The following is a 27,922-nucleotide window of genomic DNA, read 5'->3' on the forward strand; positions in this document are numbered from 1 at the left end:
GAGATGGCTCGTTGCCCCGGAGTCTAAAATCCAAGCAGACCCTGTGCTCTCTACTGCAGACGTGACCAGCCGGGTTGCTTCCTCACACGGGCTGGCGGTCCTCCGCTCTCGCCGCACACGCCCCCGCCTCTTCTCCCTCTCAGGGCAAGCTCGGAGCAGGTGCTGCGACGACCCGCATCCATAGCAGCGACGGACTGCAAACGCAGTCGGCTCCACTTCCTCCACCTTCGGACGCCTGCCAGCAGCAAAAGCTGGCTCATTCTTGGCTGTCTTCCCGGACACACCGATAACAGCACGCTGCCCGGCCGACACCCCCGGACAGCTCACGGCCGCAATTCTCTCTTGGAAGTCAAGCAGGTGGGCACAGACGTATTCCATGGTCAGGGTCGCTACGTCCACCGTCTCCAGAGAAGTTATCAGGGGAGTGTACTCAGGTGGCAACGACGACAGCAAAATGTACACTCTGTCGTCTGGAGCTACAGTCTTGCCTCTTGCCTCCAGCTCAACGAAACAGTCCGTTAGCCGTTTGATGTGATCTTTCACACACCCTCCAGCCGGCATAACGGTGCGGAACATCCTCCTTGTCAAGGCCATGAGGGAACCAGCAGTGGTGCTAACATGCACCGGACTCAACGCGTCCCAGGCAGCCTTGGGAGTGTCCTTCCCTCGCACATAAACCAGCTGGTCATCTCCTATAGATAGCACTATGTTGGCCAGTGCCTTATCCGATAACACAGTCTCGGCAGGAGATAAGTCAGCAGGGGGGTTACTCACGAACAGCCATTGCCCTTCACGCTTGAGGTAGTGTTGCATTCTCAGGCTCCACACCGCGTAGTTGGCTGAGGTGAGCTTCTCAACGGCTACTCCAAGCTGTTGCTGAGCCATCGTGCCGACTCCTCCTCACGGCTGGCTGCCGACGTCCCTCTGGCTCTCAAACAGAGAACGGTGGTGCTTCTGTGTCCTTCACCGGCGTTCCTCGCCTCCGGCTCTTTCCAACCTCACAGTCAGCTCAACTCTCAACTCTCTCCTCCGCGCAGCGGAACCGCCCTGGGCCCATAACCCTGTCGGGGCGGGAGTAGCAGAGTGAGGGAGATGACTTGCCCGACACAGGGCTTCAGGAAAGAAAATCAGGCCGACACGTGCAACTAGTGCCAAAAGGTGTATTAACATATATACACGACAAGTGCTCTCTTGTGCAGTCTATACAATATCACCTCCACGGACAAAGTGCTTCGCCTAACCACCATCTCACAGGGAGAGACCTGTGTGATGCACACACAGATCATATATAGTCCAAGCAGCCAATCCTGGCCGTGCTGACTCAGCAGATTGCATCACTTGGCTTCTGCCGGCTCAAGCCGGTCTGCTGATCAGGTCACTGTGACCTAGCCTGGCAGCTAGATCACCAGCTGTCATACTGTGGCTGTCAGACTGGGTTTATGTAGATTCTTGCTCCAACAGTCACTGCCCAAACTTTTAGGACATTGCTTATCAATATGCAGGTGACAATATCCTAAAAAGATGAAGTTGCAAAGCTACTATAGTGTGCTTTCTGCCAAAAAAGCGCAGTCAGATGGAATTTTTTCCCAGATGATGTAAAAGTTAATGCTCTCTCCTCCTTGTCCATAGTCTCTTACACTTACTCAGACATATTCCACTGTGAAACCAAGGCCAAGTACAGAATGTTGCCTCTGTGGGCTGAGCTGATATTTATCCCACTTGGGATATCCCACCTCCACAATTAGAAAGCTTCATGGCTGAGCAGGGATTTGAACCTGGGTCCTAAACTATACTGGCAGTCAAAACAGAAGAAAAGAGATTGGATTAATACCCCACCCTTCACTCGGAGTCTCAGAGCGGCTTACAATCTCCTTCCCTTCCTCTTCGCACAACAGACACCCTGTGAGGTAGGTGGGGCTGAGAGAGTTCTTGAGAGAACAGCTCTGAGAGAGCTGTGGCTTGCCCAAAGGTCACCCAGCAGCTACATGTCGAGGAGTGGGAAATCAAATCCAGTTCTCCCAGATTAGTCTGCACTCTTAACCGTTACACCAAACTGGCCTTATGTCTTATGCCCTCCCTGATTTATTTCAATGGTATCACACTCACTCAAAAGATTTCACCTTTTGAATCAGCAATATACCACAAAAATAAATCGGGAAGGACATAAGGCCATATTATGATAGCCAGTATGGATTAGGACCCACATTCAAATCCTCCCTCTGCTATGAAGCTCACTAGGTGACTGTACGCTTATCACCATCCAATTCAACCTACTATACAGAGTTGTTTTAAGGATAAAAAATAGTAACAGGAAACCCCTATACACCACCCTGAGGAAGGGTAAACAAAATGCAGTTGATGGATAAACCAGAAAGAACTACAGGTCCTTACCTGAACCAGCAGCTCTAACTTCCTGTCATCCAGCAGCTGAACCTGGCACTGTTTCCCTTCTGTCATCTGCAAAAGATGAGACAGATTGTATAGCAATGAAATCAGAAGACCCTTCCCATTTCAAGTAGTCAAAGCAATCAGTTCAGAAACAGAATTCTATTTTAGATTGGGATGCAAAGAAGCAACGCTATTTGATTATTTCATTCATGGTTTTTTTTAAAAAAAACCTATTATATGCAATTTATACCCAAGATAATTCATGTACCATATTATAGCCAGTATGATTTATTAGCTGTTCCATCTATTTCAATTGTGAGGCAATTTCTCTGCAGCTGCTGTTGTACCTACTGTAAAAGGCTTAGATTGGAGTGACTGTGTGTAGACGTTGAACTGTTAATTAAGATTCTTCAATTCTTTTTCATCCCCAAAGTATTCTTGGCTGGAGTATTTGTGCCTCTTTATAGGGAGGGAGGGGAATTAAACAATTATTTGCAAAAGAAAAAGCAGAATAGGTAAGAAGATTAAGCCTGAAATGCTAGCTGGGAGGAAATTCAATGAGATTGACCTCCAAGTAATAATATCTTTAACCAGACTATAAGAATCCCTGATCACTCCCACATTACTTACTGCAACAACCATAATCACATTTTTCTACTAACAATGGGTCAGATCCAGGAGCTCTGCTCACATACGAGATATTTTCTGCCTCTCTCAACTACTGCATTGGAACTCACAGCTGATGGCTGACTAGAAGTCCTGGTGCAGAATAAATGTAAAATGTAATGTGTAGTTAGGCGTTCTTGAGGGTTGGAGAACCATGTGACATGTACTGTGGAATGGCACTGCAAATCATCCCTTCCCCACCCAAGCAGATGTACCTTCCATTCACACCAAGGCATTTTAGGACTCAATCCCAAGTCTGTAAACCTATGCACACAACCTGTTTTTGTTCATTCCAATCTACCCCTGAACAAAAATGGTTAAGGTGTACAGTAGTGCTATGACTCGGAAGGCAGAATAGATGCAGATTGCCTAGATTCAGCTTGAGGATGTTCAAGACCTTTTCCTGCCTGCAAACCTAAACAGTCAGCATCATAGAATCACAGAGTTGAAAGGGATCTCCAGGGTCATCCAGTCCAACCCCTTGCACAATGCAGGAAACGCACAAATACCTCCCCCTAAATGCATAGGATCTTCATTGGTCAGATGGACATCTAGCCTCTGTTTAAAAACCTCCAAGGAAGGAGAGCCCACCACCTCCTGAGGAAGACTGTTGCACTGAGGAACCGTTCTAACGATCAAGAAGTTCTTTCTAATGTTGAGCCGGAAACTCTTTTGATTTAATTTCAACCCATTGGTTCTGGTCCTACCTTCTGGGGCCACAGAAAACAATTCCACACCGTCCTCTATATGACAGCCCTTCAAGTACTTGAAGATGGTGATCATATCACTTCTCAGCCACCTCCTCTCCAGGCTAAACATCCCCAGCTCCTTCAACCTTTCTTCACAGGACTTCGTGTCCAGACCCCTCACCACCTTCGTTGCCCTCCGTTCCAGCTTGTCTACATCCTTCTTAAAATGTGGTGCCCAAAACTGAACACAATACTCCAGGTGAGGTCTTACCAGAGCACTATACTTTTGTTAATACAACTCAAAATCGCATCAGTCCAAGCAGACAATACTGAGCTAGATGGAGCAAGAGTCTGCCTTGGTATAAGGAAGCACAATAAGTTTATAGGGAGAATTTTTAATACCATCAACTTGCTGCCAACTTATGGTGACTCAAAGGCAAAAGACTTTGGAGGTGGTTTGCCACAGCCTGCCTCTGCACAACAACTCTGGACGTCCTTGGTGGACTCCCATCCCTGCTTAGCTTCTGAGAGCTGACAAGATGGGGAGCCTACGCTATCCAGAGGTCAGAGGTAGATTTGAGTCCACGGTTTGGTTGGCAGACACAGTATAACAAAACATTTAATATCCAAGTTTCCAGGAGAACTCAGACCTCAAAAATCTACTTCTGAAGTCAACAGCAGATTTAAACATTCCCAAGCTTATAGAAGGTTGGAACCATTAGATAAGCAACTGGACTCATCTTTTCAGTTTTCTGCTGGTGGCCATTTTTTGAGCTGGTAGAAACCATATACATGCTACTGCTAACTGGTATGGTAAATTTCTGAGGAAGTCCTGAAGAGGAACTTTGCAGGTAACCTCCCTCCCCCATACTTCATATTTCTCCTCCAGTGTATAATGGTGAGGTGGGGGGGCTATATTTTTTATGAGAGTAAAAAAGAACAAATTTATTTGCTGCCAAGGCAAATGACTTGCATACAGAAAATCTGTGTGTAGGGTACCACAATAATGTAAGAAAGATTACTGCAATAGGACTACTGGAGAGGGGGGAAGCATACATTCTTGACAAATTATTTCTATTCTGTAAGCTTATATTATTTTGGAGTAAAACCTAGAGGATATTTATGTCATTTCTCCCCAGGAACTACATCCTCTTCACTCACAGCATGCTGTTAGAGGCAACATTTTTAGACCCCACAATGTCATCAAGTCATACACTAAACATATTTAGATTCTGTATAAACAGGAAGCCTCATGAAAAAAAAATAAACTTAATTGAAGAAATAAAAAAAGCAGAGACAAACCTGAATGCCTAAATGGAGAACAGCTTTGTAGCAAGGAGGTCTTTAAAGTAGCTACATATGTCTAAACTTGATTCATCCTCTGCCTGGAACTGTGATTTTATTTTCTACTTATAGAAAGAAACCCAGTTGGTTTTGGCAAGTGATACCTGTCACCCTTTCTTTTTTTATGGCGAGTTTTTATTTTAATGCACCCAAAGAGGCCGGGCTTCTAAAAAAGATTAACCCCCAAGAAAGAAAGAACAATTAGAGCAATATGTAATTTTGGGATATAAGTGTCCATGGGTTAGCTAGTATCAAAATACTCATGTTGACTCATTTCACTCATCTATATGTGCTTCTGCTTGCTCCTGTATCTGTATTCTCTGCAGCCTTACTCCCATTCTTGGGATGATAGTTCATAGTTTTTGTATGGCAGTTGTCCATTGGGGCCTCCAGAAGTCTGACTTCTAGAGACTGAGAGGGTTTGTTCTCGTGAATATTTATTTATCACGAGCATGGATCACTACCTTTTAGTACAACAAGATTTTTTTTTTATGTTCCAGGACAAGCTGAGCTATGACCTCAAATATGTGCTGAAACATTCACAACACTAGAATCAATGCCAAAACACCCAAGGAGTCAGCTAAAGATAGCTTTCCACGTTTCTGTCTCTCAAAAACATAACCAGCTCTTTAAACCCTCAGCCTATGACCCAGAAAAGAATGAAGTTTCCATCCCTAACTCCATCTCTGCTCACCATCGCTGCACCTTAGGAAAATAAGTAAGTAATGCCTACTACTCCCACCATAAGTTGGCAGCAACTTGATGAGATCCAGTTTGGTGTAGTGGTTAAGTGTGCGGACTCTTATCTGGGAGAACCAGATTTGATTCCCCACTCTTCCACCTGCAGCTGCTGGAATGGCCTTGGGTCAGCCATAGCTTTCACAGGAGTTGTCCTTGAAAGGGCAGCTGCTGTGAGAGCTCTCTTAGCCCCACCTACCTCACAGTGTGTCTGTTGTGGGTGGGGGGGAGGTATGGGAGATTGTGATCACTCTGAGACTCTGAGTATACGGTGGGATATAAATCCAATATCATCAATATCATTGGCTTCAATGCCACAGTCTCCTCCTGAACAGATGATGGCTAAAAAGAGGAGGGCCTTGATGAGCCCTGAAAAGGGCAAAAAAGTAGGCCTCCCAGACCTTGGAGGGGATATGGGTCCCTATGAGGGGCAAGAGAACTGGAAACCCAGGTCCCACACAAATGGTGTGCTTTGTGTAGCCTTTATGCACTTAAAGGCTGCATTTGATTCTATACCTTGAGAGAATTTGTGGGCCAAACTTTACAACTCTTCCAGGATCACAGATTTTTGTACTTAACTCAGCTACTATATCAGAATCCCACTGCTCATGTTCATTGTGGCCTTGGGGGGGGGGGGGCAACTGACATTCCTTTGTCCAGAGGAGTGGAGCAGGTTGCCTGTTGGCTCCCCTTCTATTTAATATCTGTATTAATGATCTTACAGTGGCCTTAGCAGTTGTGAATTTCCATGCCCCAGTTCTAGCTACCAGTCAGATCACATCATTACTCTACACAAATGAAGCTGTCCTCTATTTAGATCACAGGTGGTTCTGTGTAGATAGCTAGAGACATTTCAGAACTATTGCAACAGAGAGAGAGCTTTGTGATAAATTGTGTGTGTGTGGGGGGGGGGGATCTAAAGTCATCATCTTTTCAAAATCCACTCGAGCAACTCTTCTGGAAATTGGATAATCAGATACTATTGCAAGCCTCTAGATGGCAACTGGAGATTTCCCACTATTGCAATCGATCCTCAGGCAACCAAGATCCCTTCCCCTGGAGAAAATGACTCCTTTGGAGGGTAGACTCCATGGCATTATACCGGGGTGGCCATACTGTGGCTTAGGAGCCACATGTAGCTCTTTCACATATATTGTGTGGCAGCTTGGAGTATGCATTTAACGTTAAAGTTGCTTTCTTTCTACCTCTCCCTCCCTCATCTATTTGCCTGCCTCCCTTCTCTCAAACATCTGATGCCCATATCTTGCAGCTCTCAAGCATCTGACATCTATTTTATGCGGCTCTTATGTTAAGCACGTTTGGCCACCCCTGCATTATACCCTGCTGAGGTCCCTTCCCAAACCACACTTTCCACAGGCTGGGCACTATGAAAAACCCAACTCTTGAGTAAACGGACCACTGGTCTGATGCAGCAGGGCACTTGTTATATTTTCACAGTAGAATTCTATGAACTGTTGAGAAGCAAGGAAGGTATGACAGCTGAGCTTACTACTCAATCAAACTAAAGCACTTTGTGAGACTGGCTTTTTAAAAAAGAATAATTACTACAAGCAATTTAAATATGGCAAGATTTCAGAGCCAATTTAGTAGCAGGATTGTTAGATAATAAAACACCACTGAAAAAAAAAACAAATTAAATTTTACCCTAGTTCAAATAATGTGTTCCTTTTCGTATTTAAAAACATTTAGGAGAAATCTCCCTCATTTCTCCAGCCAGTCTTAAATTAGATAAGCATCTTGTAGAATGTCTCTCTGATTTAAGAGCAGTTTATCTCATATTAGCTTAATCCCATTACACCAGATGAATGAATGCAAACTCAGGTTAATTTACTCTTAATTGAAAAGGAAGAGTATCTGTGAAGAAGTGTGCTGCTTATTGCAAAACTGGTTTAAATTTCGATGTCTGATGAGAACAGATTCATATAAACAAGATCCTTCTTGTAATAAGCAGAAGAAGAAGGAAAAACAGAGTGTCTTCAGCTTTTTAGACCAGTATATTTTTTCTCAGAGGTTTCTGGGTAAATTCCAAAGCAGGTATCTCTAAGTTGGTGCCATAAACTTATTAATAAGAAAAAAACTGTTCTCAGAAGATCAGTCAGCTAATACAAAAGATTTGAAATATGTCAACATCTGCCCTAAAACAATAATTTTAAATCTGGATTGAAATGCAACCTAATCTCTGAGTCCTGGTAGAATGAGGCATATAGCATCACACATGCCTCAAACCTGGAAATGTTATCTTTTTGCATTTGAATATTTAAGATCTAGTATCAGTAAAGTGAGGCCTAAACTATATTATAAACACATGATCACTCTAATCTCTGCAGTAGCAGTTAAAGAAAACACACAATATGATATTGTTGTACTCAGCCCTGCTCCACTTCCTGGTTCCATTTCAACTGTGGTGACAAAGTTACTATGAGTAAGAGAAGCTAGATAGAGTATTTTTATTTATACCATGCCAATAATCTTTGACGATTTCTTTACTATTTAGAATTACCAACTGTCTGGAGAAAAAAAACTTGCGCTGTTAATGGAGGGGTCATGTTTGGTATTGGAGGACAATAATAATTTCTCCATGGAGCTTTACATCTGTCTCAACGTAGCACCGAAACCACACTAGTTTAGATATTTGTTGCTACTGGGTCATAAAATTAATGAGTCACTTTATTAAATCTGATTTCCTAAATATAAGCCAAAATGAACTTGATAAATCAGATTACGTTCTATTGTGGGTTTCTGGAAATTTTCAAATGATTCAATCTCCCACTGATAGCAAAAAAACCCCCAAACACCCACTTGTCCATTGCATTCTCTTACAGCAGAGGTGGCCAACGGTAGCTCTCCAGATGTTTTTTGCCTACAACTCCCATCAGTCCCAAACAGCATGGCCAATGGCTGGGGCTGATGGGAGTTGCAGGCAAAAAACATCTGGAGAGCTACCATTAGTCACCCCTTTCCTACAGTACAATCCTAAGAGAGGGGGTAGAACCAACAAAGGGGTATGACTGACCCCCTACACAAGCGCATCATGGACTTTTACTAGTGTAAGGTCTGTTTACACCAGTACAGGGCACGAGCAGCACTATACCACTTCAACTCCACCACAGCAGCTGTGCTGCAGCCACACACCAGCAGACCAATGGCACAAACTCTTGTGTCAGCATCAGTATGGGGTATTTGGAGGTTATGACACATGGTGTCTCCCACCCCCAAACCTGGCAGCAGACGGGTGAGCACTGGTCCCCCAGACAAACATGGACTCTACACATCAATTGAGTAGGTCTGTTGGGGCTTGCCTGAGGCAGCTGCCAGGAAAGGGAGGCGAAGCCTGCCTGCCTCGCCAGCTGGCAGTGCTCCCCTGTACAAACACAGTGGCAGGTGGGGAGTCCCACCAACCTGAGTGCTCCCACATGATGGCCAAACACTTCCTTTGCAGGTACAGAATGCCCTGACACTGTGGTCAAAGTGCATTCCTGATACACATCGGTTCTGAGAAGATGTGGAAGGTCTGAATTTTGCCCCGAGGGGGGGTGTCTGTCTTGTGGCATTGGAGTGCCAGATGAGGGGGGCAGATCACTGCATGGTGGTCTCTGTGGGACTGCCAAATGCCCTACAAGCTGCTAATAAAGAACACAGACAGCTGCTCCATTGTGCAAATGTCGCTGTTGGCTTTAGGAGCTGCCACTACAGTGAGGTTTAGTGGGTAGCAATTCATGCTGCCAAGCAGAGACGGTCAATTTCACAGGGAATGACACTGGTAGCCTCCATGGACCTGTGGTCACTAGGAATAATGAAGTTCCCAGGCCCAGTGGCTGGAAGAGAGGTGATGCAGAGGGGAGTGTTGACATCTTCAGATGGCAGTGGCCCTGCTCTACCAGACAGAAGTGGGGTAGGTGTAGCAGTGCTAAGGGAGTTCCCTCTGGCCCAAGTGTTATGGCTACTTGTGCCCCAGAGGAGTAGGGTTCTGGCCCCTTGCCTGGTCCCCAGGTATGGGGCACTCATCTGACACAGCCTATCCCACCCACCCTTTCCTCTATGTGAGCATGAGTGGTGGGAAGCCTTTTCCAGGGGGCAGCAATGGATGGAGGAGCTGGTAGCATCTGTGATGGATTTCTTGCCATTGCAAGGGATGTGGGTAAGGGACAGGGATATATCAAGCACTTGCTGACTGACCTCTCAGAGACTCTCCATCCCCCCAGCATCCAGCACCCCTGCCAACCTCCTGCTTGTCCTCTAGTGGGGTTGCACAGGGGTTCCCATTGGGATGCCTGTGACAGTGTGGGCATCATTCTGGACAGCATAGCTGTTGGTGAGTGGAGGTTACCTGGGCATCCATGTTCTTTTCTGTCGTGGCCCTCAGGGGCCCTGTGTACAGAGTGACACCAAGATGTCCCTACGGAGTGGGCGGGTGGCATACCCTGCCCCACTGACAAGTGGCTGGGGCCTCTGACTGGAGTTTTAAGGGGATTGTGCTACAGGGGAGGAGCAAGACTTCTGTGGTCTGCCCCTCTCCGCTCCTGCCAGTGGCAGATGCTTGACTCATGACTCCCCTTGGTCCTGTCTGCCCCTGCCTAGCACCAACACTGCCCCTGCCCAGCAACAATGCTGGACAGAACATTGCAGCAGAAATGCCATGGATGACACCAGGACACTGCCTGCCAACAATGACAATGCACTTCCCCACCCCCTTCAGGCACCATATAACTTTCCCCTTTCCTTGTTGTGTTGCAGCCATCTGCCTCAGCACAGGCCCAACAGAGGACTGCTCTGTTCATTTTCATAGCAAGCAACTAAAAGTGACAGTACTCCAAGAAATATTATCTTTAATTTTTTTTAAAAGTGCTAATACTTATGTATGAGGTTATGCCAATTTCCACCAATCCCCGCCCCCCACCGGCAGATCCTCTCTAGACTGTCCCTGAGAGTCTACCATCTTTTTCTGTAGCTGAGTGGGACAGCCTGGTACACAAGTATCTAGACTTTGAAGAGCCTAGAAAGAAATGTGCTGGTACTTAGCACTGGTAAGTTTGTAAATACTGTGACAAAAAAAGGTCTGCATTTATTGAACACACTAGTTTCTTTTTTAAAAATATCTAACTGTCCTATGCATTTTGGACAGATCACTTAGCTAAATTAAAGAAGTGAGGTTCAGAAGCTCAAAATTGTAGGCCATGGGTGATGACAAGGGGACAGTTTATAAAGCAATGTGCATTTCTGGGATTTACAAGCTGCCCCATGGTGCAGAGTGGTAAAGCTGCAGGACTGCAATCCAAACTCTCTGCTCACGACCTGAGTTTGATCCCGGCAGAAGGTAGCTGGCTTAAGGTTGACTCAGTCTTCCATCCTTCCAAGGTTGGTAAAATGAGTACCCAGCTTGCTGGAGGGAAAGCATAGATGCCTGGGGAAGGCAATGGCAAACCACCCCATAAAAAAGTCTGATGTGACGTCACCCTAGAGTCAAAAACGACTGGTGCTTGCACAGGGGACTACCTTTACCTTTTTATTTCTGGGATTATGTGTCCCTGAGATTTTACTACAACAAAACAGCTTTGATCACTGCAAATGTTTTGCTGCTGTATTTTGCTCTTCCAGGCAGATTGTAAAAGCACCATGTTTTTCTTTATTAAGGATGCCCAGGATGCTTAAATTCTGGGCTTTTATAGAGCTAAGAATGCAGTGTATTTACTAAAATCAATTATTAGTGCCTTAGGTCTCTGTATGAAAAGAGGTATCATTCACAACATTATTCAATGTATCTGAACAAGTGTGCATGCAGACAAAAGCTTACACCCAGAATTAAACTTTGTCGGCCTTAAAGGTGCTACAGGACTCAAACGTTGTTCTGTAACATTATTACAGCATTTTAAGATTTTCTTTATGCCTTAAAAATACTCTGCATTCACAATTTAAAGCTAGCTAAGTTATCAAGTGCTCGGGTTTGCAGGCAAGATCACCTTGGTGGTGGAAAGTGCTGTCAAGTCACAATTGGTTTATGGCCACCCTGTAGGGGTTTCAAGGCAAGAGATCTTCAAAGGTGGTTTGCCACTGCCTGGCTCTGCATGGCAACCCTGGACTTCCTTGGTGGTCTCCCATCCCAGTACTAGCCAGAGCCAAAGTCTGCCACGAAAACGTTGTGAAAGCAACGTCATCCCAGAGTCGAAAACGACTGGTGCTCACACAGGGACTACCGTTACCTTTTTACCTTGCTTAGCTTCTGAGATCTGAAGAGACAGGATTAGCCTGGGCCATCCAGATCAGGGCAAGATCAGCTTAGCAGGAACCAACTGGCTGCCTCAGAGTGGAGCCCAAAAGGAAGCTGGCAGGATGCTCCCTTTTCTTCTTTATTCTGTGTCCCCTAGTAGCTCATCACAAAGGTCAACTATATACAGAACAGTCTGAATTCCAGCCAATGCTTATACCTACAGAAGTCACATAGGGACAATAATCGATTGGGTCTGATGATGGATGGAAAACTTGCTAAGATGATGCTAAGAGTAGCAGAGTTCACACCTCTAGGTGTGATGATCAGTATTAACAAACTGTAAATTTGTTTCTGCTTTTAAAATGGAATATGATAGTAGTATGGCTTGTTCTTTTTTTGTATATTTGATCTTTTCTCATGTATTCTCACGTTGGGTTTTTTTTGGGGGGGGGCATATTTAAGAACATAAGAACATGAGAGAAGCCATGTTGGATCAGGCCAATGGCCCATCCAGTCCAACACTCTGTCTCACACAGTGGCCAAAAAAATTATACACACACACACTGTGGCTAATATCCGCTGATGGACCTCTGCTCCATATTTTTATCTAACCCCCTCTTGAAGCTGGCTATGCTTGTAGCCGCCACCACCTCCTGTGGCAGTGAATTCCACATGTTAATCACCCTTTGGGTGAAGAAGTACTGCCTTTTATCCATTTTAATCCGACTGCTCAGCAATTTCATCGAATGCCCACGAGTTCTTGCATTGTGAGAAAGGGAGAAAGGTATTTTATAATATTAAAAGGTTAAAATAAAAAAATATTGGAACTCAGGTCTAAAACCTTTTTGCTTCTGCAGAGCCTCACATTGCTAACAGCAATCTATGGGAAGCAACTGCAGCCCGATGCTTTTCTGGTGGTGCTTTCCATGGACGTTTTGGCTGTGTAGTGTTAATTTTGGCTGAGTCACAGAGCCAATTTGGGATGGCTTCAAAACTGTTCAGGGAAAGCCTAGTTTGATTCTAGTACAAGGTTTGGGGTGGGTGGGTTTGGTCTATGAATAGAAGGTTGGTCCCCCTCCCAGGAGAAAAAAATATTTGGCTCTTGCATAACATCAACTAACTTTTCAGCTCGGAGAATTCGTGAGGATTATGTAAAGAAGGGGTCCTGAACTGACTGTTTTTTTAATATTTCCAAGCTTGTATTTTATCTTTTCTTAAATGCCTGAGTACTCTGTATACCATCACAAATGCTACTGAAACTGATATAAATACAGAGACCATGCATAAAGTTGCCAAATTTTGTTCCCATGCAATCAAATTGCATTTTATGGTTCTTACAAGTTAATGTCGAGGTAACAGATTGTAATTTTAACCAGTGTATTCTAGTTAATATTTCTTCTGGAGCTGTATAATTTTTAAATGTTTAAATTTTAAATTTTTTATTATATGTACTATATTTATTAAGCTAGAGGATGTTTGACCACTACTGTATTATTTGTCATATCTCATTACTCATACTAATGTCCTATATTTTATTTTCACATTTATTTTTTAAATATCTTACGTTTTACTTATTTAGGTCCATCTTGATTTTTACAATTTTTATGTGGTTGTTGTTGGCCTGCATTGTGCTGTGTATTTGGTCATGGGCCGTAATAAACCAAACTGAACTCAACTAACTTTCATATAATCTCCTCCAGCTGAGCCAGTAAAAAGCCCTGGCAAGGCACAGCATTCTCCATCCTGAGCAGAGAAGGCAGAGTGCCATTGTTTATTCATCAGGGCGCTGCGCACACTGAATCCCTAGACTTTGAATAACCCAGATTCTGCACCCAGGTGATCTCCCATTTGTGTCAAAGAAACTAAGTGTATAGATTTGCTTATTATGCAGAACTCTTTATTCTGCTTCCAATATACATATGCATCCGTTAAGATAAATACAGTTGTTGCAAAATGGAACGGGGCGGAATGGAATGTTTTAAGTAAAGGGAATAGGGCTGCAGCCCAACTGAATTGTTCAGGGGAACATCTTTATAAAGGGAAATACATTTTTTTAAAAAACACCTTAAAACATGCTTAAAATGTTAGCACGCATAGGTTTTAAATATGCTTCCTTTGTATTTCTCCCATGGGATCCAGGGAACTGGGCAAAGGAAGCTGTGGCTCTTTCTTCCTTCCCCAGGGGATGGGGGAAGGAGCCTCAGCCAATAGAAGGAAGAGAGGCTTGGCTCAGTAGCTCTGCTGTACAATTGAGAGAGCCTGGCAAATCAAACTATTCCTCCCCGCTTCCTCAGCCAATGGAGAAAATAGAGGCTTTCCTCTGTATCTCCTGTGCAATTGAGCAAGCCTTGCAAAGCAAGCTGTTATACAGAAGGAAGCAAGAGAGAGGGAGAAGGAAGCAGATGACAGCCAGTTGCTCAGGGGCCTGATAGGAGCCCTCTGGGGGCCTGATTCGGACCCCAAACGATGCGTTTGACATCCCTGGTTTATTGTATGTATCATGTAGTTTTCTAATTATTTTTTAATATTGTATTTCAGTCTTCTAACATTGTACTAAGTATGGCATCATGATTATGTTTTGTTAGTGTATTGTTCGTATGAATTCTACTATTTTCACTGCATTGTCATCCCATTCAGCAATCCACCTTGAGTCTCAGTGAGAAAGATTAATTATGTATATGATTGCCAGTTCTGGGTTGGGAAATATCTGAAGATTTTGGGGGATCCATTTTTTCCTGGGGATTAGCTATAATCCCAGAAGATCTCCAGACCCCACCTGCAGGTTGGCAACCCTAAAACATTCAACAATTATAGTAGAACAGGGTTTTTTAATTTAGGCTGGAGCTTTTTTGTGGATTACATTATCTCAATTAATCCAAACTGCTGGATTCTCCCCTGGAGAAAAGGGCTACTTTGGAGGGTGGACTCTGTGTTGTTACACTTTTCTGACGTCCCTCCCCTCTCTAAACCTTGCCCTCTCCAGGCTCTACCTGAAAAATATCTAGGTATTTCCCAGCCGGGAGGCTGCAACACTAGCCTATAGCCTGTATTATATGGCTAGGATTATGTCAAGAGCATTCTTATTGGCCTATTATAACTTTGAAACATTTCTCCTGAAACAAATCACCACCAAGTTTTGGGCTGCTTCCCTCCTTCCAGTTTCTTGAAATTACAGACAAAGGAACTGAACCTCATGAACATCATAATCTTCTAGCACAGAAAGTTAGACCGCACTATTCTGAATTTGTGAGAACAACTCGAAGTAGATGAATTAGCGTCTTCACCTACTCTCCCTCTCTTTTACACATGCATACCGTGTCTGCGTTTGTGGGGAGAAAAAATCAAATATACTGGACAGAACCAGACTTGTGTGGTTCACTGAGCCCTCTAAATAAGAGTATGACTCAAAGATCCATTTCTCCCAATGAGCTCCATGCTTGCTGTGCTCCTTCTAGTGCCAAACACTGCATCAATTGAGACAGGGACAGAGAAGAGCTGATCTTACTCATGTGCTGTTTAATAGTTCTAAACTGAAACGAGGCTTCTGTGACAGTGATTCCTTGTCTATTTTCAAGAGGTTTCAGAACCATTCCTAGCTTACAGGAAATTCATCCAGTCTGTACCAAGCTAACACTGAAGGGTGTACAAATGCACTACAGCTGTGAAATGAGAAACTATGACCAGCTAATGGACTGCAAGATCAACAAGAAGAGTCCAGAAGAGATTTTTTTTTTCCAGAAGCAAACCACATATGGAACAATGGCAATAATACCATGTTAATGTTCAGAATAAACATACACCCCCCTCCCGATGCCTTCAACCACTCAGAATGAATGCAGTACTTGTATGCATCTCATAAAGCGAGATTTCAAAAATGTATGTCACAATAATCTGACATAAAATTCTTTTATTTTACCAACTGTTCTACAAAGGAGAACAAGCAGAAACACTACCAGAGCAATCCTATACAGAGGTATAACCTTCTAGATCAATTGTACTTACTGCACTTAGAAGGGTGTAACTCTGCTTAGACTTACACTGCAAGACTTCCTACTCAATCTGCTTTTTTAACATGTTTGTCTCCTTCTCTGCATCTCTTAACTTTGAGGTTATATTTTGTTCTGATTTAATTTAAACTAGTTTACTATGACATACATAGAATCAATTTTTAAAAATTAAACATAAAACTATGCTCTTACCTTTGAGCATACAATCTGGTGAGTTTAAAGAGCTGGACGGAGCACAAGAGGTACAATACAAACAGTGTGGCTACAAAGCATTTTGCTTAAATAAATGCTACTTGGAGCGGGGACACACACAATCCCAGGCTTCTTCCGTTGCCATATAATCTCTAGGAAATGACCTTAGTGTTTGTTGCTTTGATTACAATTTTGGAAACAAAAGCCTTCCAGTGGGAGCCAGACAACATGAGAATATTGTGGATTTGTACAGAACAGAAAGCAAAAACTCACACTTGAAAACTTTTACCGGAAGTAGTTCTCATTGCAGTAAAGTTATTTGCTGCTTACAAGTTTCAAAAAGCAAAATGAATAAAAGAAGGCTACATCTCTAATCCAAATTTCTGTGCATGCATGTACTGATGCTGGCTGAAGACCTTTTGCCATACCAAGTATCCTTTTTGTGTGCCACCCTGGTTGGCTCCACAACAAGCTTTGGACCCAAGTGGCAGCAACACAAGTTTGGTACAAGCCATTGCATCCTCCCACACTGCCACCCTCTGCTGATATGACACCCCAAGCTGTCTTGCAGCTGAATGTGTGAACAAATTCCATGGAAAATATAACATCTGTTGAGAAGTTGAAAGGAAAGTTCTCTTGGTAGGACTTTACTGGTGTTGTTCCGATCAGAAGGATATGAATATATGAGCCAGGCACTGAAACTGTCTGTGGAATATTATTCCCTCAGATAATTCTATTTAAATACATATGAAGAGCCCTGCTGGATCAGACCAATGGTCCATCTAGTTTAGCATCCTGTTTCACACAGTGGCCAACTGGTTGCCCTGAAGGGCCAACAAACAGGGCATAGACGCCAAGCTGATGTTATTTTTCATTTAAGACGCAATACAGAAGCCACTAGTGCAGGATTTTTACAGCCTCACTCTTGGACAATGATTACCAATGAGGAGGGAAATATGAGGGGAAGAAAACAGCTTTGTTTTCACATATAATTAAATCAGAACTAGTTGGCTCATTCGAATCCCGCTTTTTGGCCAGTTTTAAGCACAGGCAGCAAGCACAAGGCAAAATGACTCTAGAATTTTATTTTGCCATTCAACATGATGTTCAACTACATTGCCTCCACCTCTGTCATCTCTCAGATCAAACAGGCAGACACTAGGGCCAATGCAAGTCTCGTTTTCATGATGCATGCAGAACATTACAGTGATAGAAGTTAAACTTGGCAACCCATAAAAGAAGTGTTTTACAGTTCAATTTTACTGGGCTTAGAAGGAGAACAAAGTTTGAGTCCAGTGCCACCTTTAAGAACAACAGAGCTTGGTCAAGGCACAAGCTTTCATGTGCGTGCACACTTCTTCAGATACAAGAAGGGTGTAACTGCACAGGCTTGCAATGGTAGTGGATTACAAATGCAGAAATATGAAATCTTGTTAGTGAAACATAGTTTGCTAGCTTCCTTAAACCACATTCCCACCCCCCTGAGTGGGATTTAAATGTGGCAAGTCTTATTTTATACCACCTGGATACAGCCCAGCATGAACAGACAAGTTACAGATTGTTACTGCTGGGCTCAGAAAGAAGGGAGATTTTTCAGTAGGAATCTTACCCATGTCTTAATGCCCAGGATCCAGAATACCAGAGAATGATAGTGTTAGTAGGATAATGTCTGTTATCATTCCATGTTCAGAAGTGATGGTGATGTAACACTGTTTTTTCCAGTCTTCTATAGCTGGCAAAGGGTGCTACAAGTCACCTCTGTCTAGGACACACCCACCATGTAAACTGCTGGGAGAGTGAATGAATGCCTTGCCGTTGCCACTGATCTCAGGGAGCACTTGTAGCAACTGGAAGGGGAAGAAGCTGAAGAAGGAAGAAAGACAGAGATAGGACTGCAGGAAGGTCTATGCAGAGAGAACATAACAGTGCAGTGTAAAGGATAGGGTAGCATATAGAAAAAGAAATGTGTAGAGTGGGGCAGAAAAGGGAAAGAGGGTTACCCATGAGGGAGAGCAGAGAGCAAAGGAATCATGCTTGAAAGTACAGAAAAAGAATAAGTCCAAATAAAACACTGAGTTTGAATGCTTTTTTAATAGATAACTTAAACCCTGATCTAGATGGCCCAGGCTAGCCTAATCTCATCACATCTCAGAAGCTAAGCAGAGTTGGATGTGGTTAGTAATTGGATGGGAGACCACCAACAAAGTCCAGGGTTGCTGCACAAAGGCAGGCAACCTCTGTTCCTCTCTTACCTGAAAACCCCTACAGGGTCACCATAAATTGGGTGTGAGTTGAAGGCACTTTCCTCCATCACAACATAGATTAATTAGAAATCTGTTCCTCTTAAATTTCACAAACGTCCCTCTCATGTTGATTTGATTTAGCTGAGCCCTAGACAAATCATTCTTTCATTAAGAATGCAATGAATACCATCTTTATTCCACCCATTTCCATCAGACTCTGAATCCTTTGGCATCCCCTTGCATTTACCTTCTGCCCCGATATGCTCTTTCACTCACTCCTACGTGATCCTCTGATCTTGTACTCTACTTCTATATGTATTAACCAATGAAATGGTTCAGCAGGATATCTGTCAGAAAGTCCTCCTACACAGCAGGTAAGTATCAGAGGCAGACACCATAGGCTTAGACAAAGGGTATACAAACTAGAGTAATTGTAACTATGTGGAAAACTATTTCAGGAAGGAATAACTATTTCACAGAATTAATGGCAGATTTCTCCAGACTTCTGTATCTCCAGCAGACAGAACATCACCAAGCTTCCAATTCTGAATATCCTTTTCAAAAGCTGTCACCTCTGATGTTCCTCTGCAGACAAACTCAGTCACAATAGGCACTTGTCTGGCAAACAATCTGTACTATGACCAACATAAAGGAAGAGAAGGATGCAACCCAAAACTGGCACAGCAGAAGTCTGGATGCTTGAATTCCGCCTCCTTTGTATTTTACAACAGCTACCCACTGAGTACCCAGCTTGCTGGGGGGGTGGGAAGTGTAGATGACTGGGGAAGGCAATGGCAACCATCCTGTAAAAAGTCTGCCGTGAAAAAGTTGTGAAAGCAACGTCACCCCAGAGTCGGAAACGACTGGTGCTTGCACAGGGGGACTACCTTTACCCACTGATTAGCTACAACAGCCAATTTGTTTTTATCTTGTTGAGTGATCATTACATTCTATTTTATATGTTTGCAACTTCTTGCTTTGTTAGCTATCTTGAGCTTACAGAGATGACGTGGAATACAAATATGTTAAATACTTTTGAATTAACACAATGCAAAAGCAGAAATGACAGTCTTGAAACTATTATGTTTCCCTGTAAAAGATGTCCTCAGTTTGAAAGATCACAAACTTTTATCTCCAGTTTTTTGAATGGTTGGGATGATGTTGCTAAATTACTCCCTTGAATATTTCCTGGATTTCTATACTGCCACTCTCAAGACTTCAAAACATTCAAGAACTGGGAAACCTGGTCTACAAACAAAGAAATTTTTTACTTGGCTGGAACAGTTCAGGTCACCCAGACACTGGGTTAATTCATCTATATACATTTGTCAGAAACAGCCAGCATGATGTGTCAGACTAGGATCTTGGAAAACCGGGTTCAAGTCCCCATTGAAGCTTGTTGTGTGATCTTGGGACAGTCATATACTCCCAGCCAGACCTACCTCACAGGGTTGTTGTGAGGATAAAATTGAGGAGAGGAGGAGGATGCAAGCTGTTTTGGGGAGAAAGATGAGATATAAATTAAGTAAGTAAACAGATCTGTAACTCTTATGACTGGGCCTTCATATGGTGAAATCTGGTATTTTACATTTCAGAAGGAAGTACAGAGAACTAGAGCAATGCACAAGATTTCATGGCCTTCCTTATTATTTATTTAAAATATTTCTACCCTGTTTTACAATTAAAAACCCTCAAAATGAAATAAAACCCTCTAAAATAAAACTGGCTTTATCTGGTCTCTAAAGCCCAATAAATATGGAGCAGAGAATGCCTGCCTCAGTGCTACATTGAACATTTTTTGAATAGCTGAAGGTGGTTTCACATAGAAATTTTAGAGGCTACCAGGCACTAACCTTTGCAGAGTCTCCTAGACCTCTACACTGCAAGATAAAAATGGCAAAAATTTATCACAGTTAAAGGCTAATATAGCCCAACAATCAGCCAGTTTCTTCTTCAAACCCATTTGACATTGATCAAGAAGAATCTAATAAGCAGAAATACGCAACATTGCAGTCTGAAATGGAAGAATCCCAACAACTTCACACCACGTGAGCAATGTGTAGAAACTTGAGGCTGGTTTTAAATCTCTAATTGTATAATCTAAGCAAGAGGATTATCTAATGTCTTTGTCACAATGGGTTCTCTATGACAGATTCCCCGAGAGCTTTATGGAGCTTTGCTGTAAAATAAAAGATATGGTCAAACCCAAACTTTGAGGTGGAAATTATTCACCTAAATAAGCAATATCTTTGAAAGGTTAAGGGTGAATGTGTGACCATGGGCGTAGGAGTTGGTTTATCCTAATACTGACAGTATTATCCTCTTTGTGATCTATGAGAGGACATGCCCATCTCCATCTGTGCAGGAGATCAGTGCAATTGCTAATGACTAATTATGACGCAGTAGTATTTGGCATTTAGGCTCAGCATAATGAAGAAGCAAAAATGGTGCAGTGCTATTCTGAAGGCAGACAGAGCTTTAAAAAAATACGGCAGTATTAATCAAAGCTTACAGAGGGGAATTTGTGTCATTGTAAAGCCCTCATTGCTGAAGGATTCATACTTCATTAGTAGTATCTGGATGGGTCAGTTTCTCCTGAAGAACCAAGGCAGGATACAAATATTTTCAAATAAATTAGTGGTGGAAAGTGCTGTCAAGTTGCAGCTGATTTATGGTGCCTCCACAGGGTTTTCAAGGTAAGAAAGTGTTTGCCACAGCCTGCCTCTGAGTAGTGACCCGGGATGTCCTTGGTGGTCTCCCATCCAATTACTAACCAGGGCTGATGCTGCTTAGCTTCTGAGATCTGACAAGATCGGGCTAACCTGGGCCATCCAGGTCAGGGCTCAAATCAATTGTACAACATATATTGTTCAGAATAAGACTTCAAAAGAAGTCTTGAGGCACCTTGAAGGCTAACAGTTTTTTTTTTTTTTCAGCATAAGCTTCCAGGGGCTAGAGTTCACCATCAGATACATTAAGTGTGTTATCAGTTGACCGATTTTAAATCTCACACACATAGGTGCAGAGAGAAAAAAACCCATAAACAAAGCAGTCAGAAACCAATGAAATGCAAGGGGAAAAAGCCATGATATTTCTATTTAGCACTCATACACTTACCCACAATGGCTGTTCACAACAGCAGCAATAGGTGATGACAGAATTTTGTTAGGTTGTTGGCCTAGCTAATTTAACATCTATCGTGTGAAACTCAGAATACTTGGTGAGCTCTAATTGCATTATACTGAGCTTTGTGATAAATCCCAATTCAGCAAAGTCATTCTCCCTTTGAGGGTTCTTATGTGCATTTTATTTATTTGTTAAAATATGTATACCCTAGTGACACTGGGCAATTTATAAGTCACATCATTTATGCTGAAAAATGCTGGCTTACAAGTCAGCAACAGAGTGCCCCAAGAAATATACATTGTTCATATTATTTTTGAATGCTGCCATCTATTGGAAGATCTGTCTCCATCCCCCCCCCCCCCGCAACACACACACACTTTTCCATTGACATATTTAGTAGTAGTTTCAGGTAGCTGAAACAGAGTTGTATGTAGATTCCATTTTCCAATGGCAGAATGGAACTTTCCTGCCTCCTCTTCCCTCACTGAGTCCACTGATGTCCACAAAATGCTGCTCCTGGGGAATAGAAGACCCTGAGAGATGGTACAACAGGGTCTGCAGCTGGAAGAAGAAATCAACAGAAATTGCCAATTTAGCCTATATCAACAAACCCATTGTGTTATAATCCAGATCAAATATGGCTGGACTGAAACAGAAGGCATGCATTACCAAAAATGTTTTTTAAATGCCACTCTCCACTTAGAGTTACCAATTCGGGTTTGGGAAATTCCTGGAGATTTTGGGGTGGACCCTGGGAAGCATACTCTGCTCTGAGCCCCCAATGGGGGAATGGGCGGAATATAAATAAACAAATAATAATAATAGAATTTTGGCAAGGGAGGGATGACATGAGAGAGTCCACTCTCCAAAGCATGTTTTCTCCAGGGGAAAAAGCAAACCAGATTGGCTATCCGGCTGGCATCCACTGGAAACTTTCTGTATGCACAAAGCAGCTGATTTTCCCTGACCTTCTGCAGTAGACCTCAAACTCCTTCCTTGTGTTACTTCTGAGTGTCTGATGTCCCCAGGAGTAGCACCAAGGCAGGTAACAAATTGAAACACACAAACAATTATCTCATTTTAAGACCATCAAAACTACTGATATTAGTTCTCAAAGTATTTTTATTGTTTCTAAATATTAGGGATGGGGCAAGTTAAAAGAAAGAAGTATACTATAGCCACATTTCTTTTCTATGAATATAATAATGTTCACTAAATTCCGTTAACGTGAGCTCTGTAAAAATATTACGTCCAATATTATTTCACCAGATACACATTAAATTTTACATACCTCATGAACAACGTTAGCACATTATAAATAGCACACACATAGTGAATAAGGGACCACTTGTTATGAAATTGGTATATGAGCTATGTAGAAGGAAATGAGATGAAATACAGTCTGGAAATGAAATTCATCCAGAAACAGAGAAGGAAGAGCAATACAAAACCTTATTTCATTCAAGGCTACCCTTCCCCCCACCCCAGAAGCAAAACATACTATTTCACAAGTTGAAGTGGAAACCTGCTTGGGTGAAAGAGTTGGAAAATTGTTTTTGGGAAGTAAAATGAGCAAAATGAAAGTTAACTGTCAACTGGCACAAGAGGCTTTACTACACTTTCAAAATTTCCAGATGAGCTTCAGTGATTTATAATGTTCCAACCATGGAGAGGAAAGAAAATTATAGCTTAAAGAGACAAAACTGGTACCAACTAACTCCAAACTTTTTTGAGAGCATGATACAAAGTTTCCTTGGTAGATTTGTAAATTCTGTAGTTTATCCTTGGTTTGGGGTGGGGGTGGGGAATCACCTAGAGGACAAGCTCAATATTAGGATTTCTGTAGCTATGTTTTAAGGAGAAAAGTATTAAGAGAGCAATCCTAGAGGGGGGGCTGAAAGTGCTTTGGGAGCAAACTTACCATTACACCAGCAGAAATGGGAGTAACGCCACTCTAACCACTTCGCTGCCAGCGCAAATGGGAGTTACACCAATCTGCGCACACCACAGCGTGCGTCCATCCCTGCCCGCTGGCGAAGTGGCACTCCACCCAGCCAGCAGTGCAACTGGGGCGTAGGAAGGTACACCCACGCATAAGGGAGTGGGCCTAGGAGCGTGGCTGGCATTAGGTGGCTTCCTAAGGCTTTTCAACACGGACACAGCCCCTGCAAGAGGCATAAAGTTACAGCAAGGTAAATCATGGAGGATCCCATAGAGACGCATGTGTCCCAACAACAAAGGTTCCTGACGCTCCTGGTGCAGCCTCTCAGGGAGCCAACTAGACAGTGCACCAATCCTTGCACACCCTGGCCAGGGTGATCCACCTGTCCAGCATCCAATCACAGCCTCCCCTCCTACAAAGGCTGCCAGTCCTGCCCCACACACCCTTTAGTTAGGGATGGGCAGCACGGGGCTCTGCCGGGGAGCTCTCTGCCACATGGACTTAGAGCAAGGGGGGCACTTTGGTGAAGGACATTGCACAGCGAGGTTGCTTAGACAGTATAGGGCAGGCTCTTATTTCCAAGTCTGAACAGGTGCCCAGCCTCCCGAAGCTCGGTGTGCAGAGCTGGTTGTGCACCGATGGGTAAGTGTGAGTGCATGCTCCAAACTCGCCTTCCCCTGCCCTCATTCTCAGTGACAGCATCTCCAGCACTTATCCCAGGCAGGGGCACTTACCACAGCCTCTGCATGTCACTGGAGTGCTCTTGATCTCACTGCATGTCACTGGAGTGCTCTTGATTTCGGGTGCTCTTGATCTCTGTTTCTGTTTCTCCACCTCATTTCACGGCACAGAGCAGAGGAGTGCAGAGGGAGTGCATGCACTGGGCACCTGGCTGGCACCTCGTATTCTGTGCCTTGCAGCCAACGGGGGCAGGGTTCCTTGCAAGGGTGGGCGGTAAGACTCTGTGTCCATGCTGGGCAGCGCTTCCCAGTGAGACTTGGGCATGCCATGACTCTGTCTCCTCTCTCCTAGACATACATTTTGCCTGGTTTCCCTGACTGTAGACTCCTTGCACTATATTTTCCCTATCTGTTTATGGCTGGGAGGGGGGGGCTCATGACTTTGCTCGCCTGCTTGCCATTGGCATGAGTCTCTGATGGTGGGTGAGGCCGCAAAGATGAACAATAAGATGCCAGATAGATGTTGGAAATGTAAAAAACATGAAGGTTCTTTCTACCATATGTAGTGGACTTGTGAAAGAGCGAAAAAGTACTGGCAGATGATTCAACAAGAGATTTCTAAGATCTTGGGATTCGAATTTAACAAAGTTGCAGAGACTTTTCTGTTGGGATTACAAATGGAAAAATTTCCAAAAGAAGATAAAACTTTAATTTGGTATTTGCTCTCAGCTGCTAGGACATTGTATGCACAGTTGTGGAAGCAAGAAAAAATACCAGAGAAATGGGATTGGATTGTAAAAGTTATGACATGGAGTGAAATGGGCAAGTTAACCAGGACCTTAAGAGACTATGATTTAGAAGTATTTAAGATGGAGTGGAAAAAGTTCAGAAGGTACGTAGAAAAAGAGTGGAAAATAAAAGGACATTGGACAATTTTTGATAATGACAAAGTACAAGACGGAGGAGGATATTAATTTTGGTTCTTATTAATTAAGGGTACCTTTAATATTAAGATTTTAAGTATATAACACCGGCAGGGGTCAAGTAACTGGGGGAGGGGTGGGTAGAAAGTAATATATGGGATAGATTAAAAAAAAGTAATTATTAATGAAGTAAGAAATTGAAATTTATTACCATATGTTACTACTAAAATTGTTTGAAACATAAAAAGTGCAGTTCATCACACCTGGTTAGCCCAGGCTAGACTGATCTCATCAGATCTTGGCAGCTAAGCAGGGTCGGCCCTAGTCAGTATTTGGATGGGAGACCTCCAAGGAATACCATAGAATCATAGAGTTGGAAGGGTCATCTAGTCCAATTCCCTGCACAATGCAGGAAATTCACAAATACCTTTCCCCGCCCCCCGTATTTATTTATTTATTTGATTTTTAGCCCGCCCTTCCTGGCGAACAGGCTCGGGGCGGGTTACATCATAAACACAGTCAACAGTAAAAACAGTAAAAGACCAATTTAAATATATATACAATCTAAAATTATAAAAACTAAGATGGCAGATTCTGCCTCACAGACATGGCCTATTGTCCAGGTCCAGCAGGTCTTGTAGCACTGGGATGTAATGAGGGGGGTGGGAGGCTGGTAACAAGTGACGCCCACTGCCTCAGTTGAAAGCCCGGTGAAAGAGCTCTGTTTTATAGGCCCTGTGGAATTGAAGCAGATTCTGCAGGGCCTGGATCTCCAGGGGGAGCTCATTCCACCAGGCAGGGGCCAGGGCAGAGAAGGCCCTGGGCCTCATTGAGGCCAGATGGACGTCTCTGGGGCTGGGTATTACCAAAAGTTACTGGGTCGCTGATCGTAAGGACCTACGGGGCTCCTACAGGGAGAGGCGGTCCCAAAGGTATGCTGGCCCCTGGCCATCTAGGACTTTAAAGGTAAGTACCAACACCCTGAACCAGATCCGGTACTCAATAGGTAGCCAGTGCACTTCATACAGCACAGGATGGATTCGTGCCCATATAGGCGACGAAGTCAACATCCATGCAGCAGCATTTTACGCCAGCTGGAGTTTCCAGAGGAGGCTCAAGGGCATCCCCATGTAGAGAGAGTTACAATAATCTAGCCTGGAAGTGACCATTGCATGGGTCACTGTGCCCAGGTCAGGGGGGAGGTGAGATACAAGACCAACTGTCTGATCCGCCTCAGATGGAAAAAGGCTGATCTGGCAGTGGTGGTAACCTGGGCCTCCATAGTTAGAGAGGCATCCAGGAATACCCCCAAGCTCTTCACCCTTGATGTGGGCAGCAGTGGAGTCCCATCAAAGGATGGGAGCCTGATCTCTGATTCCAGCTCCCTGTAGCCTAGACACAGTACCTCAATCTTTGATGGATTCAATTTCAGCCAGCTCTGTTCCAACCAACCAGCCATGGCTTGCAACGCCCTACCCAGTTCTTCTGGGGCCAAATCTGGGTGGCCATTCATCAGCAGATAGCGCTGGGTGTCATCTGCATATTTATGACACCCCAGCCCATACCTCTGGATGATCTGGGCAAGGGGGTGCATGTAGATGTTGAATAATATTAGGGAGAGAATTGCTCCCTGCGGCACACCACATTGTAATGGGTGCCACTGAGATAGTCCCCCCCCACAAGTGCCACCCTCTGTCCCCGATCTTGGAGAAAGGAGACCAGCCATTATAGGGCCAGTCCCCATATCCCTGCATCAGCGAGGCGGTGGGTCAACGCTTCATGGTCGATGGCACCGAACACTGCTGACAGATCAAGAAGGATCTCCCCAGTGACCTCTGCTCCATGCCCAGAAGATGACCAAAAAACCCCCCAAACCCTCCAGAATCCCTGGCCAAACTCATAGGTCCTGAACAGATTGGCTTCTCCAAAGGCAAATCTGCTATGGATCACTGCTGCACTCTGGCCTTCCTTGCTGAAAAATATATGCATACCGGGTCAAAAAAATTATATGCTGCCTTCATCGATTTGAAGGGTGCTTTTGATTCAATAGATAGAGCCCAACTATGGATCAAGCTTGGTTACCTGGGAATGGACCCTCGTTTGCTGTTTCTCTTGAGGAAACTTCATTCTAATACCTTTTGCCAAGTGAAATTTTCTTCTAGCGGTGACTTGACTAGTAAAATCCCAGTGTTAAAGGGGGTAAAACAAGGTTGTGTGCTGGCCCCACATCTTTTTAATTTATTTTTAACTGACCTGGCACAATTTTTGACCCCTATCAATGGTCATCCGCCTAAACTTGCAGGCCGAGCGGTCCCCTTATTACTTTATGCCGATGACACTACCATCCTCTCTTGTACAAGAGTGGGCCTGCAAAGGTATTTGAACGCCTTTTATGACTACTGTAATTGTAATTCACTTACTATCAATTATACCAAATCTAAAGTAGTTGTCTTTTCAAATTGCTGGGGCCCACAGAGATGGTTTATTGGCAATTCAACAATCGAGCAAACAAAAAATTTTAAATACTTGGGGATCACTTTTAACCACAAGTTAAGCTGGGTTTCACATCGTAACAACACCATCAACTTGGCTAAGTGTTCAGCTGCTCAAATTAAACAGTTTTTCTTTGCAAGGGGCAACCAATTAGTTCCAGCAGCTATTAAAGTATTCAAAGCCAAAACGCTTGCCCAAATCCTCTATGGTATCCCTATATGGATCTCAGCTTTTACCAGGAAAGTGGAGGGCATTCAAGCCTCAT

At 43.6% G+C, this 27,922-nt stretch overlaps 1 protein-coding gene across 6 annotated transcripts in view; it reads right to left on the reverse strand.

The window, feature by feature from the left end:
• FRMD4B (FERM domain containing 4B) overlaps positions 1-27,922 on the reverse strand; it is a 209,569-nt gene that overhangs the window by 168,704 nt on the left and 12,943 nt on the right. For 5 of the 6 annotated variants that reach the window (XM_060239520.1, XM_060239521.1, XM_060239522.1 and 2 more), the window contains exon 2: positions 2,392-2,457. In XM_060239520.1, the coding sequence (XP_060095503.1) occupies positions 2,392-2,457 (66 nt within the window). Of the gene's footprint in view, positions 1-2,391; positions 2,458-16,250; positions 16,273-27,922 lie in introns of those variants that run through there. The other variant, XM_060239526.1, reaches the window with a different exon arrangement.

Source organism: Heteronotia binoei, chromosome 5 (genome assembly GCF_032191835.1).
Source record: "Heteronotia binoei isolate CCM8104 ecotype False Entrance Well chromosome 5, APGP_CSIRO_Hbin_v1, whole genome shotgun sequence".
NCBI classification, from domain to species: domain Eukaryota; kingdom Metazoa; phylum Chordata; class Lepidosauria; order Squamata; family Gekkonidae; genus Heteronotia; species Heteronotia binoei.